General features: G+C 40.7%; 1 protein-coding gene across 1 annotated transcript in view; it reads left to right on the top strand.

Moving 5' to 3' along the window:
- Positions 1 to 17,878, top strand: part of chsy3 (chondroitin sulfate synthase 3) — a 31,815-nt gene extending 13,937 nt beyond the window's left edge. The window contains exon 3 of the mRNA XM_027016149.2: positions 16,193 to 17,878. Within this exon, the coding sequence (XP_026871950.2) occupies positions 16,193 to 17,764 (1,572 nt within the window). The 3' untranslated portion in view covers positions 17,765 to 17,878. The remainder of the gene's footprint in view (positions 1 to 16,192) is intronic.
- Positions 17,879 to 18,441: the final 563 nt, after the last annotated feature.

Here is an 18,441-nt window from a genome sequence, read left to right as displayed (position 1 = left end):
CCAGGAGTGCAAATGAAAGACTGCGAGGTGCAGACAGGTCAGTTTGCATGTAGATTTGTAGTCACTTTGTCCTCTGGAGTGGAAGGGGGTGAGGCAGAAGTCAGGAGACAGGTGGATGGTGATGACCACAGCTCTAATGGCTCACACATCCCTGGGCCAAGCCTGTTTGTCATGCTGCCCAGGATGAGACGTGAGGGGTCAGTCTACTGAGAGCCCTACTGACACAGCTTTATTCTGACTAATGCAACTCGCTGTAGGACCTGAGCACCCTGCTGCTGTAGCCTACTCAGCAACCCACACACCAGTCAGTGTAGGACAGTTATGCATAGGCCCAGCGTCGGCGTACATCCGGCATTGGCGTTTAGTACTGCCCCCTGTGTGATTACATTGCATTTATGTGATCACAATAGACACAGTGAGCCACTACTTTCACACTGTAGGATGCAGTGGACTCCATGCGAGAGGCTTGAAGGTGAGCGGCGTGTTTGCGTAAATGCCATGGTTTAATTGGCAACAGTCATTTCAAATTAATTACCTGGTTTATAGGCGATGCCTGGCAGAGATGAGCAGTTTGTTAGCAGCCGCTTCTAGGTGCCATCTCTATAATGTAATTTATGTGGAACTGGATATTTTCTCCCTGCTGATAAATAGACAAAGTCACTTCCACAGTCTTCATTCATCTACCCTTAAGCAAGAAGGATTTTGGCCAAGGAGCACTCAGTGTTAATATGTTGATATGGTCATTTCGGGCTTGAGAATAAAGTACATTACCTTCACAGTAGTGTGGTGTTGAACAGATTATTAATCATTAGAATTCTCTAAAAGAGTTAATGAAGGTCAAAGTCCACCTCTACAGATTGGGCTGGTTGAACTTGGTGTGACTGCTCATGTGACTGATGGTAGCCTGCTGGAAGCTCAAACTACAGATTCTACAGATTTGAATCCAAACAAGGGAGGCATAATTGCATTCTGAGAAGCTGAGGTGTCAAACTGTGACAGTTTGTGTGAGAGTGACTCTCTCTTAAAAAGTGTCATTCTCAAGAGTCTTTCGTTGTGATTCAGCACATTTTGTCCTTCCTCTGTTTTGTCAAGGGAGCATAATAGATTTCTCAAATGAAGTGTTTAGTTCGAGGTTCAGTATCGGTAGTATCGTGCGCACGGGCTGCCTCAATTAAGCCAAGGAGAGACTCGCCATAATTACTCATTTTATTGGTTGCAAAGACAGAACAAACATGGCTAGTGCCAATGCAGTCGACAGATTGCAAGATCTTTCTGCTTTGCTATTCTATGCTTCTCACAAAATTAAGATAGGGATCGCTGGTACATTTATAATGTATGTCAAAAGAGTAGTTTGATGTTCAGAGCTCCAACTATATATTTTACATTTAAATAAATATCATTCAAATTATGGCTGATCTATAGTATCAGTCTGTGGTGAATTATTAATGTAGGTAATGGACATTTTCTAAGATGCTCTTTAAAACTATTCAAGCATGAATTTGAGAAGATTATATATCGGTGTATAAAGCATTCGATACCATTCGACTCTGGAATAATAAAACTGAAACGGGATGGCCATTATGTTGATTCCCTGTGTATCTTCTCGCACCGACAACCAACAAGTAGTTCCTTTACAAGCTTAAACAAGTCCATAATACTTTTCTTAGAATATGGCACAAAGATAATGACACACAGTTCTCCGGTGGACAACTCTGCTAGATATCAATATTCCTTTGTAAAAAGAAATACACCATTACCATCCCAAACTGAAATTACACCGTGATATGAATTTGAGGCTGGCCTGCCTGTCCTGGCTCTCAGGGGGAACTTGCTGTGGTGTCTTACTGAAACAATAAGCCACCACGTAGTCCGGGGTCTCTTTTTATAGAATGATGATGTCTACGTGGCTCCATGAAAACTGCCTGCTTTGGATCAGAGTCTACAGAGGTTGTGTGGACTTCTATAGACATACAGTATATCAAAGCTGTACACATAGTATCACATGTGCCTAATATTATATTTGAATATTTATAACCTGAATATTATTTATAACCCGACTGAAGCAGGATGTGAATTTTCTTGAAAGCAAACTGTGACATGGTAAATGGAAATGGTATTACTGGAATTGAATTGGGTATTCATTTCCCAGTGCAATAGTGATCATGTGCACTTTAGACATTCAGAGTACTAATAATACTTAATGTTAAAATAATAAGTTTTATGTTAAGATTATTATGCCACAGGAAAGCTTCTTGCTAGATTTAAGTTCTGGACTTAATGGACTCTTAATTGGATGCCGCCATTTCTCTTCATGTCTCTGCATGATGTAAGCACACTAGAGCATTAGCAGTCTGAGAGCATGTCTGAGAGCTCATTCTGTGATGGAACAGGACAGTCAGTTGTCCTGTCTTCATTTCTGTGCACTCAGTGACCTTTGCAATCACATCTCACTAGATAAACAGCTATATGGCGATGACTTTGCATGATTGGAGGTGCAAGTTTCACCAGATAAGATCCCACATCATGGGTATTTATATTTAGTCATAATTTGCAGCACACAAATGGCTGTGTTGATTGTCTATGGATTGCGGCTGGCAGTTCCCCAGCCCTGCTACTGAACAAATGACCAAGCAACACACGTGGACTCGTTCTTTTCATACCAGGCACAGGATAATGGGTATTGAAGCACACTTCAGTGTGCCAGCATAGCAAGGAGACTCGCTTTCACTTTCTCCTTGAAAATATCACTTTTTATATTATTTTTATATCTTGTAATATCATTTTATTTGAATAAAATAGCAAAATAAACCTTTAGGTTTAATAATCTCAGAATAATAAGGATATCACATCCGTCTTGCATATATGTTAGCTGGACATCAAAAATGAAATCAATCAGGTGGTACATAAATAATTCATTTAAAAAGCCATTTCAGAGCCCCTGTTGGATGATGCCAAACAATCCAAAAATGTCCATGTGTCGTTGCAGTTCATTTACAATTACGGCATTTAGCAGACGCTCTTATCCAGAGCGACTTACAAAAGTGCTTTGTCATTTACTCATAGAATACATCCTAGCCAGTACAGTAGGTTAGAGTCCAAGATACCAATTAACTAAAATACTGTTGAAATACAGGAATCAATGCTGATACCTAGAAGTGCAAAATACATCTGAGACAATCAGTGCAATAAACAATAAGTGCTAAAATTTGTTACTCCACAAAGGAGCAGTCAGCATCAGTGTAATAAATAATACCCTACAATATGTTTCAGTTAGTCAACATAGGAGCAGGGTCAGTGGTCATTTATTTTCCACAAATAAATGGGACTTGAGTCTGCATTTGAATGACGAAAGTTTGTTCTACCATCTAGGAGCCAGGACAGAGAATCTCGATGCTTGTCTTCCATCAGACTTGAAGCATAGTATTTCAAGCCGAGCCATACTTGAGGTTCGAAGTACTCGAGGTATGGATTGGGCTTTGACCGTTGACATCATGCATGGAGGGGCTGGTCCATTTTTGGCTTTGTAGGCAAGCATCCAGGTTTTAAATCTGATGCAGGCAGGTACTGGAAGCCAGTGAAGGGAGCACAGCAGCGGCGTGACGTGCGAACTTCGGAAGACTGAAGACCAGTTGTACTGCTGCATTCTGGACAAGTTGAAGAGGTCTGATGGCTCTTAGTGGAAGACGAGCAAGTAGCGAGTTGCAGTAGCCTGTCTTTGAGATGAAAAGAGACTGCACAAGTACCTGGGCAGCTTCCTGCGAGAGAAAGGGCCGAATCCTTCGTAGGTTACAAAGGGGAAAAATGGTTCCCAAAAAGATCTACACTGTGATGTCAAGTAGAGCTTTCAATGTCTTTCAAAATTTTTTAACCCTTCGAATTGACCATTTAGTATTGCTATGTTCAAGGGGCGACAATAAACATCTATTTCATCTCTTTAAAACTCTGGATTACAAGTTCTACGTTGTAAGACCAATCACCAGTATAGTTCATTACGTTTCAGGCAAGTAAGGGAATTGACTAATTTTCTGAGTGAACACCAATTATGTGATCAGGTGACATAGCTGATATAAGGCACATATGAAGCTGTGCTAGACAAGCATTTCAAATATCTCTCCTTTAAGACAGCTCACTCTCATTAACGTGTGTTCATGAAATCCGTTAGGTGCTCAACAGACACTGTAAAAGCATAGAAGTCTGAGCGGAGATTTTAATAAAAGCTACTCTCTCTGTGCATAGACCATTTCTAGCATAATTACTGCTCGGGTTTGCTTACCCAAACAACAGTCCCCCGGGCAAGGAGAGGGGAATACAGTCTTTGGCTGACCGTGGAAATAAACAATACTTTAGAATAAATAGTATCTGTTACCTTTATTGCTTTGTATATTTTCTTTTACTGGAATACTAACTGCCCAGTTTTGTATAAACGTACATGTGCAGTCCGCGGCGTAAAAGGTTTAAGGTGCTTTGTGAATAGCAGCATAACATTTAAGCTTATGACAATAATCAGCACGTATGCTTCCTCTGTTAACAGTGGCAGAGGGTGAGGATGTACTTCTGAAAGACTTCAGGGCCTGGAGCTCAGCTGGTCTCTCTGCATGCTAGAGTGCACCAAAGAGCAGGACCATGATAGCATGGCAAATAGCCTCGTCACTGTGATTTACGGTATTGTGAGCCCAATCCTGGATCCACGCCTAGCTTCTTGGTGCCTGATCATCCATCTTTATGAATGAGAAAATGGTTCGCCTAAAGATTCTAAAAGCTCTTAAGTTTACTCTTGCCTATAGGCTACTCCCAGAGCAAACAGAAGCAGTCAGTACTTCTCTTATTGCAAGTCCATAATCCATCCCAAGATGTGTATTCCTTCAAATCTGTTTCAGCCATGAGCAAATATCTCAAAAGCACACTTATCTTTAGCATATTTATCTTCACAAACTTGCATAGCTGCACTCTAAAATCTATATTTGTAAGTAGAAGAGAAGTTATCACCTATTGTGTGCGACCAGAATGAAACCCGGTTGCTTTAAGGGTTGGCTCCATGAACGGATGCACAAACGGATGCAGAGCTTTTCTGACGCTTTTCTGACAGAACACCTAAGGGAGGTGTCATATGTGATTGAGTGCTTGAATATTTAAACGGCCAGCTATGTCACTGAATGACTCAGCCTGCTACGGCAGCTAATTGCACAAAGCCGGCTCCAGTCATTGTTACTGAGTGTATTGTTCACACTGGTCACTCCCCTTCAACTGTATAAATGCATTTTTGCATACATCTCGTACATTACAAGTCAACGTTACATGGGTCCTGCTTAGCCCATAAAATCAAAGCAACTGCGCTAACATATGCATTCTTACATGAATATTATTTCGGTTATATAAATAATATGGTGCCAAACCTATGCTGTAGTACTGGGCTATATTACCTTGTTGAACTGCAGAACTGCACTCTATGTAGTGCAGGTGGTGTAGTCAGGCAAGGGGACTAAAAGGATAGCATGTTTGAAATGGAAAGCAGAGCTTTTACTACAGGCATAAATTACTGACGACTGACACTCCAAGCCCTTGAATATATGAACTGACCATGCTCACACGTGGGATCAACACTGCTGAAGGACATCAAAGATGGACAAAAAAGGACAATATGGACAAAATATATTTTGAAAATTTGTCTGATTAATTTAAGTTGCAGTTGTATCCCACAAGTTAACATCTGAATGTTTATCCACATCATATCAAACCGAGCATAGGCAGTTTGTCCCTACATGAAGAAAATCACATGGAATGTGCTGCTTCTTGACTTTTGAACTGGAACTATGGTGCTAATGTAACTAACAAATGTGGGAAACTCATTTCCAGAGAGTCTTGGAACCACATGCTTGAATCATCGCACATTCACCTCAGAAGACACATACAAATTTGCACACACAGGGTCATAAAATATTTTTAAAAAATAAAGAAAGAAAATAAAGAAGGAATCGCTGGATACCGATTCTTTTAATTTGAATTTTTTCACACTACTATTTTAATGTCTAATTTGAATGTTCCTAACTTAAAATCTTGCACAGTGCAGTGGTTCACTTTTTTTCATTTTTCTTTCTTATTGGCATTCATGTCATCCACTGCAGTGCAGCAGTGGAAATTCCATGGACATGTCTCAATATGACATTTAACATGGTTGACTTCACCATGGTTAAAAATGAGAGGAGGGAAAATGACTACAAAAGTGGGCTAATGTGACGACTCGTGCACACTGTATGCTTGGTGCTGATCCTGCTGTTGCATCGCCCACTCCAGCGTGCATTTAGTGACTTTCTCATCCCGTTGGGACCTCGAGCACCAACAGAGCACTTCTTCATATTTCAGCACAGCTGACCTCTGCCTATTAAACACTACTGGCATGGAATGGCAGTTAGGTCTATGCTTTTGCTTCGGCCTGGGCATTAATAGCACATTGTCTGCCAGGTCCCTGTGCATCCTGAAACAGAGACAATATCTGGTTTTATGGGCATAATGGCATAGATCTTTAATCCCACAGGCCTGGTTCTCTGTTACTTCCTGTAAGAACAAAATCCCTAAAGCGGGCCAGACTGGGGAGCTCGTCACAGTTGGACCAGAGACTACTAAATGGCTTAGTGCTAGAATAGTTCAGTGATGATTATAATATAATTTATTGTACGTGGCTTAATTTCGTATTCGCTGTAATGTTTATGGAATTTGGCAGATGCTCTTATCCAGAGCAACCAATGCCTGGAACTGCCAAACTATACCCAAGACCGCTAGCTCTATATTCATGGTACAACTCTGACTGTGACCCAGCTCTGTCTATAGTAAGCTGAAGTTAGGTGTTTAAATAATTTGCTAAATTTCAAAAGCATACCATTAGTAGTTCTTAGGGTCATACAATATATAGAGGCTAGTTATTAATAAGGAACTGTTGAATGTTTGACATTTTATTTTCACTAGAAAGAAGAGGCACTGTCTTCACTGATCATGGATAGATAATGTAATTTGGTTCTGATGGATAAGATGATTACACTGCCCATCTTTGAAATGACTGCAAATGATGGGGCTATTTGTGATTGTCATCTCCATGAAAGATAATACCATTATTAATCTACAAAGAAGGTGTCTAAGTGATTGATCAGATGTCAACAGTTTGTCATGATTTCTTTTTATTCTAAAAAAAAAAGATTAAGAGAAATGCTGACCAAGTAAAACAGTTGTTGTTTTTTTAGAAAAACACAATCTCCTGCAGGCATCATTTAAACCTCAGTAGCTCAGCAAGCTTGTTCCATTTGCATATGTATATATTTTTCTTTTTCTATTTGGAGTGAAGTCTTGCCCCTGCAGGTTTATGTCATTTTATAAACCCCATGGTCTGCTGGGAGTGCTCATGCTTGTCATATTTCCTCTAGCCCATTTTTAGAGACCTCCTTCACAATGTCGCAAGTATTCTGGTCTGGACATACCAGGCATGACATCCCCTTGAAAAAAGGGCATTCAGAGGAGAATTTTCACTTGCATTGATCATGCACTGCAAAAAATGAAGAATGTAATGTTGATCCAGCCCTGCGTCTGGCTTCATTAGCATGCTGAGATGTAAAGCGCAGATTTCATTTTTGTTACGTGTCCCCGTAGTGCAGGTGCCACAGCATGGGGCTGAGATGATGCAGATGGCAGTACATCCTTCACTTTAGCCTGTAGCCAGAAGAAGGCTCTTGCATCTCTCTCAGATATTAAGTTCTAAGCTGACCTTGTTGCTGTTCCCAGTCTGGATGTGCGTTTTTACCCAGCAGAGATATTAATAACTGGATCGATAAACCCTGCAGATGCTATGCCCGCTGTGAAATGATACACCAGGCATGCATGCATCTTTTCGGACATTACCTTTTTTTTTTTTTTTTTACTTTAATAGATAAGAATCCCTTTTATCACTCTTTTAAACCCTTTTACTCCACTTTATATTCCACTTTATATTTGGAACTTGATATCTGATAGCTTCATAAAACAATTCAGATTTTATTAACTATATGTCACATTGAATGCATCTCCAACTTTAAAACCGTCAGGCTTCCAAGCACACTGAATCTTCAGTTCATAAATCCATAGCATTTTGTGGTCTTGGTAAGAACATAAACATGTTTGTTTGTGGTAGTACTATAGTATTGAAAGTGGTTAGTCTGCTTTGATTTATGTCTTTACTGCATTCCAGAATATGTTTGGTTGTACATCAGATCATATTAATAATAATCTGCTAAACCAGATAAAATGGTATGCCTGTGGTGCCTCATTCCACCCCACCCTATTCTCACCCCAAATTTCATTCACAGTCAGGAAATTCTGGCATCTTGATATCAAGCAGGTGACTGGGCTGATTCTATTACTGAGAAGTATGCCCTCTTTAGGTGGATAGTCAAATTGTTGCTTTTTTTTTTTTTTTTTTTTTTTTTTGGTGTATAGAGTAAATAATACACTTTTACTTTGGCCCACAAGCAATTACTGGTTTTTCATCAAAGATTTTAAATCATCATCCGGATTATTGGTTTGAAGTGTTTTAAATGTAGAAATATTTCCTCTAGTGTAATGTCAGCAGCCGTTAGATTACAGTGTTAAATTACAGTGGCCCTTTGATGAGTATACTTGTCTGTGGTTTTAAGATGGGGAGGGAGGGCGCAGAAAACATGGCTCTAAGCGTCAACGTTCCTCTGTTGTGACATCATCTGACAGACTGTTGACTGAGAGAATGGAAAATTACAAAATCCCGGGAGCATATTCATCTAATATTATGTCTTTCCGGCTACCGGCTAGCTGTGTAGTCATTCTCCGCTGCACAGCCTTTGATAGTGTATGCTAGTTTCAGGTCTTGGTGGAAGAGCTTGCTGCGCTTTGAAGCACACCCACCCGTACTTGGTATCCACCTGCGGAGTCATCTCCAAAATGCAAAGTGGAAAAAAATTGAGGTTGGCATCACTCACTGCCTCTGAGGCCCAGCTAATGCATGCATGAGAAGCTCCGGGAGTGCCGAAGCTTTCCAACAACCCGCTTTATTCCCCAGTGCCAGAACTGGAAAAATGCTTTCGGATGCAGGAAGCTGCTCTCCCCCCGCAAGGCCGTTGTGCTGAATTTATGGCCTCTGTTATGATATGCTTTAATGCTCAAAGCAAACTGTACAAACAGAAAACTGACTTTGGCCAGGCGTGTACAGGGGACACTTGGAATAACAGAGCAGCAGCAGGACCTTGGAAGCCTGCGAGAGCAGGCAGGGCAGGTCACATCCGGTTTGTGTCTGCCTGCAAACTTGGCCTTATTCTGCCTTCTGGGAAATGTGGAAAAATGCCCAGCAGGGAACATCTATAATAGTAATAAGTAAAGTATTTTATTAAAATGTGAATCAAACATTCATTGCTACATAGAAAGGAATATTTAAACTGACTCTTAACATTTAGCTTTGCTTTGACAGTCTATGATGTAGAAACATCAAAGTTTTTTGTATTTCCCCTATTAAGCAAATGTTGGTGGTCTGATATTTAACATAATTGCTATGTAAGCAGTCAGGGACTGGCTCCTGTTCAGTCACTGGATATAGATCATCCAATAACTAACAACTCATTCAACAGTGTACACACTGTTGTATGAAGTGGAGAGTTTAATACATCTTATTTTACTACCAACACCACAGCCAGCGATGCTCATAGTATGTGATGCTCACTGGCCATATCACAGTTTCGCAATTTCAACATCCACTCTGTTGAGGTAGTCTGACATACATACATCCAGTATCATAAAATATATAACCAGCCAGCATCTTCCAAAAGCAGTGTTTCTACAACTCCTGCCACTAATTGCATTTTAGACTCATATATGGCACTAATGTGGAATGAAATGAGGCTTTGCGGGAATCAATATGTGAAAAAGTTACACTAATTGGTTGGGTAATGGCCCCCTGTATTGATTATATCTGATAATCTGGCGACAGTGTTTCCAGCTGTTAGAAAATTAGCTGTAGTTCACAATAATAACCATATTAAATGGCATATGCATCATATATCAGAGAACATGTGAACATATTTTAAAGGACATTTTTATGATACTGGATGTGTGTGTGTCAGTCATGTGTCAATTTACCGAACCACCGTGTACACTCAATGACCCTTTGATGAGTTGATTTCTTTGTCTTTGGGCTGTGAAATTTAAGGCAGGGCTATCACTGCACTAAACCTCTTTGAAAGCTATTGTAGTCAGGCAGCAGAGACTGGCAGGCGTGCCACGCTGGTTTTTCTTGTGCTATCTGCCACAGTAATCACCTGTAAACAAACATCTGCAGATGAAGAGCAATATTCCATAAGATTGTGATGTGGTTTTCTTTTGTGATGTGGTTTCAGGACATGCAGTCTTAATAGTGTTACAATGATGGTAAAGTGGAAAAATGCATCATCATTGTAATGGGAAATGGTGTGGAAAGCTATGAGGACAAAGGAACTCCCAGGGAATCCAACATCCTGGCTACAGTATAGGACCCAAATGTAACAGTACAGAAGGCAGTTTTGACACTGTGCATTGCTTTAACACAAATAGGACCTAAATAATGTGTGGTAACAAGAGCTCCTCCATTCTTTTTCCTTTCAGAGCAGAAATAGATTTCAGGTAAAAACGGCAAGTGGCATGTTTATTTAATCACGCACAAGAGCGATGTGCTGCAATTCAATCAATAATGCTGCAAAGGCATATCTTTGAAAAACTGTATTAAGACACATATTTGAGGAAGGTCTTAATGATGTGTTTCTTAAATAGGAAGGACTGTAATACTTGACATTTACATTTTTTTTTTTTATATTCAGACAACAACATTCTCCCGCAGTGAAAAGGGTTGTCTAGGTGCCTTAGTTTGTGTACTGTGAACAGAGAAATGATGAATAAATGTTTTGGCTGCTCCGTTGCGTGGGTGTATGTGCCTAAAGCACTGAGAGTTCAACAATAAATCAGCCTCACTGCCTGTTCTTATTTTTAATGCATTTGGTGTCATGTCTTCAATGACAAATAAACACTGATATACCCATGTGCCATTTTGTTTATGCTGTGTGAAAGATTGTGTAGTGTAGAGCAGTTAGCGTGAACTATCTGATACAACTGTGCAGACCAAAGCATAAGCCAGCAAGTCATACTGACAGCAGTGACCTTCAGACTATCTATTGGAAAAAGCAGCTGGAACATTTATGGATTTTTCTCAACTGTGGAAGGTTAATGGTAGGATCTTTAAGACAACACAAATGTGGCCATTAGCGGTATATACAATCAGGACTCTAATGTAATGCTATTGTAATGCCTACTGTAATGCTTTGATGATTAATATTCCAGGGCTTTTGCCAGTGCTGTGGTTTTCTAGAACTCATGTTTGAAAACTGTCATTTCAACATTGGTGCGAGGATCTGTAAAGACCAGACTACAGTGATGTATGGGGCTACACAACCACTGTCACATCGCATAAACGTAGCTCTTCATTTAGTAGTGAGCACATCGTATGTATGAGTGACACAATTCTCTCGATGTTTCTCTTTTAATTTATGCTTCCACGAAGGTCAGATTGAAAACCTTGACGTTCTGACCGCTCTGTAAAAATCGCAACCTTTCACAAATCAAAGCTACCTAAGAATCACTGGCAAGGATCTTCTTAGGTTTCAACTTCTGAAAACCGTATATGCAAAAATAGTATCAGCTATTCGGTCGTATCAAGTAATGCCAAACAGCCAGCAGTGCACACACCCTTCTTATTTGGGAGAATATAAATGGATGAGACTAACCACGGGGGGAGGCATAGATGTGCAAATGAGCCTGCTGTGCTTTCCTGCTTAGAAACTGTAAAGCCATAAGGGGCAAGAAGAGTGCAGAGTTTAATGCACTACGAATGCACCATAGAAGGATGAGGAAAAACCTTAGGATCATAAAATATGGTCTGATGAGAAACTGGGCTTATTGTCTGTAATTTTGTGGATATTGTCATGCCAGTCTTGGGTTAAAACAAGGAAATCTTCAATTCACAATGAAGATGGTTGGGGGGCCAATAGTAACATAAGGTAGTGTCTGTCATGTTTCTCGTATAAGATTTGCTGAATAGGTAGATTTAACAGAAGGTCTGGCTCATCATGGTTGGTGTGCCCAGGCTTTGCGCTAGCCGTTATTCGTCTGTCATATGTTCAAAAGTCTCGTGGTTATATTTCTGTAAGGTTGGATTTTTGGCTTCTGGTTTAACAAAACCACAATCAGAAGAATAAAGTAGATCAGGGCTCCATATTTAAGAACTATTTTGTATGACACCTGGTTTCTGAATTGTATTTGTAAAATATTACAGTTCTCTTATTTCTTCATTCAGTTACCTTGAGATCACTTGCTGTAGCATTGATGTTTGGGTAATTCTCTAATAAGTAATAATTCCATTTGTTCCAGGCTTCAGTTACTTAAAACTTATCTTGTTCAATACTGGCAGCCAAAAGCATAGCACTAGTCCTTAGCTTGAAAAAGTGTGTGAGTGTGTGTGTGGGAAGGGGCGGGGGGGGGGGGGGGGGGGGTGCTTGCTAATGTCTGGTACACTGGTGTGAGAATGGAAGAATTACTCTCCAGTGAAGGAATGTCTCGAGCATGACCTCACCCCTCCCAAAAAGGACTCAAAAGCCACAATCCCTAATCTTCAATCACAAGAAACAAAGAAATAGCCCAAGAACAGAAATGTTCTTTTTCCTTGGTATATCATCATTGAATCATCCCAGGACCTCGACAGAGCATAACAATGTTACGACTGCATGCTCTTTTTACTGTAGATATTTGTCTTATTTATGTCAGTTTTGATTTATGGTTTCCATTTGAGATTTCTTGGAATATGCAAAAATGATGTACTTAGGCTATCTACAGATGCAGTTTACAGAGACCTGGGCCAGACTTATGTAAAGGACAACTACTGCTGGCAACAGCTGTGTTGCTTTCTTTTTGTCATCATGAAACTACTATTTCGTATAAAAAAATCAGTCCTATAGGTACATGTTGCGGCCTTGACGTCAAAGCTGAAGAGACACAGCTGGAGTTTGATGGAACTGGTATGAATGCCTCGGTGAGTGATGCTTGTGTGCTGAAGTTCAGGAACGGGATGGCTACTTTTGACGAATCGGCTCCGGGCCGGCTCCAGCACCCCCCTCTCGGTGATGTAGAGCATCTTGTTTACAAAAGGGAGTGTGTGCACTTAAAATGATGAGCTGCAGAGAGAACAGGAGGTGAATTACTGAGCTGCTTTCCAGGCCACAGCAGAAGTGGTTTGTCCCTAGAATATCAATATAGTTCTCAGGGATTCTGGATTTTCAGACCTGGTACACTTACATGTCATGTTTCAAACAGTATAGCAATAATATTAAAAATAAGATTTTTCCATGCAACATAGAAAGGGACCATACCTTACACTGTTCAGTTATTCATAAGTTTAGTTTTGCCTTTCTGTTGCTTATTATGCAGAATATTGATTAGCTACACCTGTTCTTGGTTTAATTAGAGTATTTAAGCAGCTATCCACTTTCTCTTTGTGAGTTATTGCCATGTTTTCATTGCCTTACATTGGCATTGTTCTGGGAAGTGTATTACTACAATGTACATATTCCATAGTGCTTATATATTACAATTTTTTTTTAATAATCAAAATGTAGCTTATGGCTCTAAGACTCCTTTTTTTTCAGGATATGCGACTGTTTTACTGTTAGGGTTAGAAAATGTAAACATCTGAACAATTTGGGTTAGGCAGTTTTAACGGACTGTAATTGGCAAATTGTCAACTCCTTATGTCAAATGACCTTATTGAGTGCACTAAAGCTCATAGGTGTTTTATGCTTGCAAATTTCAGGCTAGCTGAACCTAAATATGAATGATAAAATGATCAAACTATAAAATCATTATAGCCTTGTGTGAGAGAGCAGCCTATATCAATAGAAGAGTGATATTTGCTCCTTTTGAGTCACAATTGTCCACAATGCCCGCCTCCCGTGAGTCACGGGGTTTAGCCAGCCATGTGATTTGGGAGGATATGTTTGTGGTCATGCCGGCACATACCTGTACCTCGTCTTGTTTGTGTATTTAAACCCTTTTAGTGTGTGCAGTATCGTTGGTCATTGTCGATGTAGCGTGTGAATTGTAGTTCTATGTATCAGTCTATGTTTGTGTAATATGGTGTTAAATGTTAGAAGTGTTTAGTGTGCTTGTGTTCATTGTTTGTGTTTATACGTGAGTGCCACTTTAGTCCTCTATGTTTTATGTTAGTAAATGTTCGTCCACGTCAACAAGTTTTAAAGTTTATTAAATCTTTCCTGTCCAAAGTTTAATGGCGACTTTGCCCCTGAGTCTGTTCATGCCCCCCACCAGAACACTTTTGGATGAGAAGTTACATGTAAAATTAGTTGATTCTGTGGATGAGATCAGACACTTTGGATTAGACACTTAAGAACAAATGACTGAAAGTTTAAAACTATATGATCAGACTCAGACTGGCTTCTCAACTTTAAGCATCTCTCTTGCCGTTGGCTGGGAGTGCCAGGACCTGCCTGGTGAGCTCTAAGGCGTAACATGCCTCCTGGGTAACCGCTGGGGTGAAACATGCCTCCTGGGTACGCTCTGGGCTGCAAGTTGCCTCCTAGGTGAGCTCCGGGGCGCAAGATGCATCTTAGTTGAGTTCTGAGCTGTAACATGCCTCCTGGGTAGGTTCTGGGCCATAACAAGCCTACATTAGGCACTCAAACCTGTTTCTCTGATGGAGTCTAGCCAGCCGTTTGTGCAGGCAGTCGTCAACGTTATGTCAGTCTACAGAGAGGTGCGGAAAATTAGTTGGGACAGCAGGGCTCACTTCATCCTTTGACGAGCTAGTCATTCTGTGACTTGGACACAAGAGCAAGACGCAAGTGTGAGCAGTAATAAAGGTTGACAAAACCGGAACAGACATACAACACCAGCATGCACACATTAGGAAGTCCAATAACTGACACGAGAGTTAGGAACAGAGTGGAATTTATACAGAAGGAAATTACAGGCAAACAAAGCATGGGTGGAAGATGTGAGTGATAACACATAAAGAGGAAATGACGGACACCTGAACGGCGTGTGGCAAGATGGGAAAACCACAAAGCACATGGAACAGGTATGAAGAAAAGCAAACAGAACCACAAGACAGCCAGCACCATGTGGGGAGTCACACAGCTGAGGGGGGCACTGTTACTAAACTATTGTGACTGGCTCTAAATATCACATATCTACAGGTTTACACAACATGTTAAAATTAAATACCAGTAAAGCCTTTTTTTTTCCAAAAAAAAAAGTGATGTATGCATATTAACCCTTTGCAGTAATAGGTTTTATCATGAGTCTTTATATATACTCCACATAATCAAAATGTATCTTCCTGGATTTGTGTCAAATAATTTGTACATATAAGTTTAATATAAAAATTTGTAAACTGAAGCAAAAAAAAAATTAACTCAAAAACAAAAGTTGGAATTAGTTGTCAAATAAACCCCCCTCTGTTTACAAAATCCTGATCTTTGTTTTTATTGCCATCCTTCACTTCCTCACTGCTTGCTTTGCATGCTTGCTCCTGAGTTCTTTCACACCGTTGCTAGTTTTCTTCGTTTACACAGATCAAGCAGAATCTGAGACATTGTCAAAAGGGCAGGTTTAACAGGTCTTAACTCATTGTAACCCATTGTAATTTTCTAGCCTAAATCCATCTCAAATGTGCTCCACTGGTGTCACCTTTCACATCTGCAGATACCTACATTCACACAAGAAAGCACAGCATGTACCTGTCTTCCATTACAATTATAAATCACTATCTACTGTCTATAGGTCTTGCAGTATCAAAGCCTACTGTGGGATGTGTTAGGAGGACAAACCAGAGTGCAACAAGCAACAGACAAGACTCTCACACACTGGTGTAGCTTGTAGTGATTTGTCAGTGAACCTTATCAAGCAAATGGATTGCCTTTTTTTATTTAATAACTAAAAACTGTCAGATTAACCCACTAGTCATAATGTAACATTTTCTATCTAAAAAAAGCTTACATTAGACTGCATAGACTCCGTTATAAAGGTAAGACGGTTATGTGTTTAACAGATCACAGAATAGGATTCCTACATCCTCTAACTGAAAGTTCTCCCTCTCCTTCTCTCTGTGTAGATGCAGCAACTTTTCTATGAAAACTATGAACACAACAAGAAAGGTTTCATTCAAGAACTGCACAGCAGCAAGATTCACAATGCCGTCACTCTGCACCCCAACAAGCAGCCAGCCTACCAGTACAGGCTCCACACATACATGCTCAGCCGGCACATTTCACAGCTGCGCTACCGCACCATCCAGCTGCACCGTGAAATCATCGCGATGAGCCACCTCAGCAACACTGAGGTGCAGTGGGAGGACCAGCAGCTGGGTGTTGCCCCCTCCTACACCCGCTACCGCCCAACCGAACGGGAAGAAATTATCGAGTGGGATTTCCTGACCAATAGGCACCTCTACTCCACCAGAGATAAGAACGTGCCCCAGCAGGGCCTCGGTAACCTGCTGCGCACTGCATTGGACGATGCAGTGCTCCAGGTGATGGAGATGATCAACGAGAACTCCAAAGCACGAGGACGTGTCATTGACTTCAAGCAGATCCAGTATGGCTACAGGAGGGTGAATCCCCTCTATGGGGCTGAGTACATACTGGACCTGCTGCTTCTCTACAAGAGACACAAGGGACGCAAAGTGACCGTACCCGTCCGGAGACACGTGTACCTGCAGCAGTCTTTCAGCCGGCCTTACTTTCAAGAGGTGGAGGAGCTGCAGGCAGCCGAGCTAGCGGAGGCCATCAACAGCGACTCCCAGTCATTTTCCTTCCTGTCTAATTCACTGAAGGTATTCGCCCCATTCCAATTTTCAGAGACCACCAAGGAGATGCGGGAGCACAGCCAAAAGAAGCTCCATATTCTTGTGCCACTTACAGGCCGCTACAACACTTTTGCACGCTTCATGGAAAACTTTGAGAAGGTTTGCCTTATTTCCAACCAGAATGTGAAACTGATTATCATACTTGTAGATAATGGTAACGACCAAGACAGGGACAAACATTTGGAACTGATTTATATTTACCATAACAAATACCCCAAAGCAGATCTGGCAGTGATACCAATGACAGGGGCTTTCTCTAGGGGTCTTGCTCTAGAAATGGGTGCCTCTCAGCTAAATAATAACTCCCTGCTGTTTTTCTGTGATGTGGATCTGATCTTCACTGGCGATGCCCTGCAGCGATGTAGGGACAACACCATTGAAGGGAATCAGGCTTACTTTCCTGTTGTCTTCAGCCAGTATGATCCCAAAATTGTCTACGCTGGAAGCCGTCCAGAAGACAGCAATTTTGTCTTCACCAAGAAGACAGGATTCTGGCGAGATTACGGCTTCGGCATTAGCTGCATATTCAAAAGTGACTGGCTGAAGGCTGGAGGCTTTGACACTTCAATACAAGGCTGGGGAATGGAAGATGTAGACTTGTTCACAAAAATTATCGATTCTGGCTTAAAAGTGTTCCGCTCACCAGAAATTGGTATTGTGCATATCTATCATCCTGTTCACTGCGACGCTAATCTAGAGCCTAAGCAATACAAAATGTGCCTCGGGTCCAAAGCAAGTACATATGCATCCACGATGCAGTTAGCAGAACTGTGGCTTGAAAAACACTTAGGCATAGGATACAACAGAACCTCCTCCTGACATCTATCATTGTCAGTGGAGATTACCTCAGTTCTGCATGAAAGCAGCAAGAGACTGATTGTGTGTGTGTCTAATGTGTAAGCAAATGCGTGAAATTAAAGGTACTTTAAGTTTGTTTGGTGCAACTTCTTAATTGTTTGTGTAGTCAGCTCTTCCACAGCGTCTTCCAAAGGACATTTAGCACCTTGATCGAATATTTCAGGGCTTGCAGGAGAGGTTTTTTTGGGGTGGGGGGTGGGGTGGGGGGGTATCATTAATGCAACCATTAATTCTGCTGATATACTCAGGAGTTTATTTGACAGCCATCAGTCAGTGTGTTCAATACAGACCTTGTCTTTAATGCTGTAAGTGAAATGCTCTTCAACAGTGTGAAAATGGAAAAAACATCACCACCATATGATAAATAATCAGAAATTAAGACATTTTGATGGGGATAATAATATTGAAAGTACCACAAATGTGCTTTTAAAGGTTTCTCTGAGCAATTGTTCTGAAAAAATTTAATTTTCTAATTTATACTAAGTAAAACTGTAATTCATCTACAGTATTTTTAAAGTGATTGTAGCTTTTATTTTCTTGTTGAACTAGCATAATTACATTAAGGTACTGGCTCCTATCAAACCATTGCTGTTTTCTGTTTCAGATTTTTTTTCTTCAGTTTTTTCCCTGTCTATTTT

Source organism: Electrophorus electricus, chromosome 17 (genome assembly GCF_013358815.1).
Source record: "Electrophorus electricus isolate fEleEle1 chromosome 17, fEleEle1.pri, whole genome shotgun sequence".
Classification (NCBI taxonomy): Eukaryota; Metazoa; Chordata; class Actinopteri; order Gymnotiformes; family Gymnotidae; genus Electrophorus; species Electrophorus electricus.
This window is presented reverse-complemented; position numbering and strand designations above follow the sequence as displayed.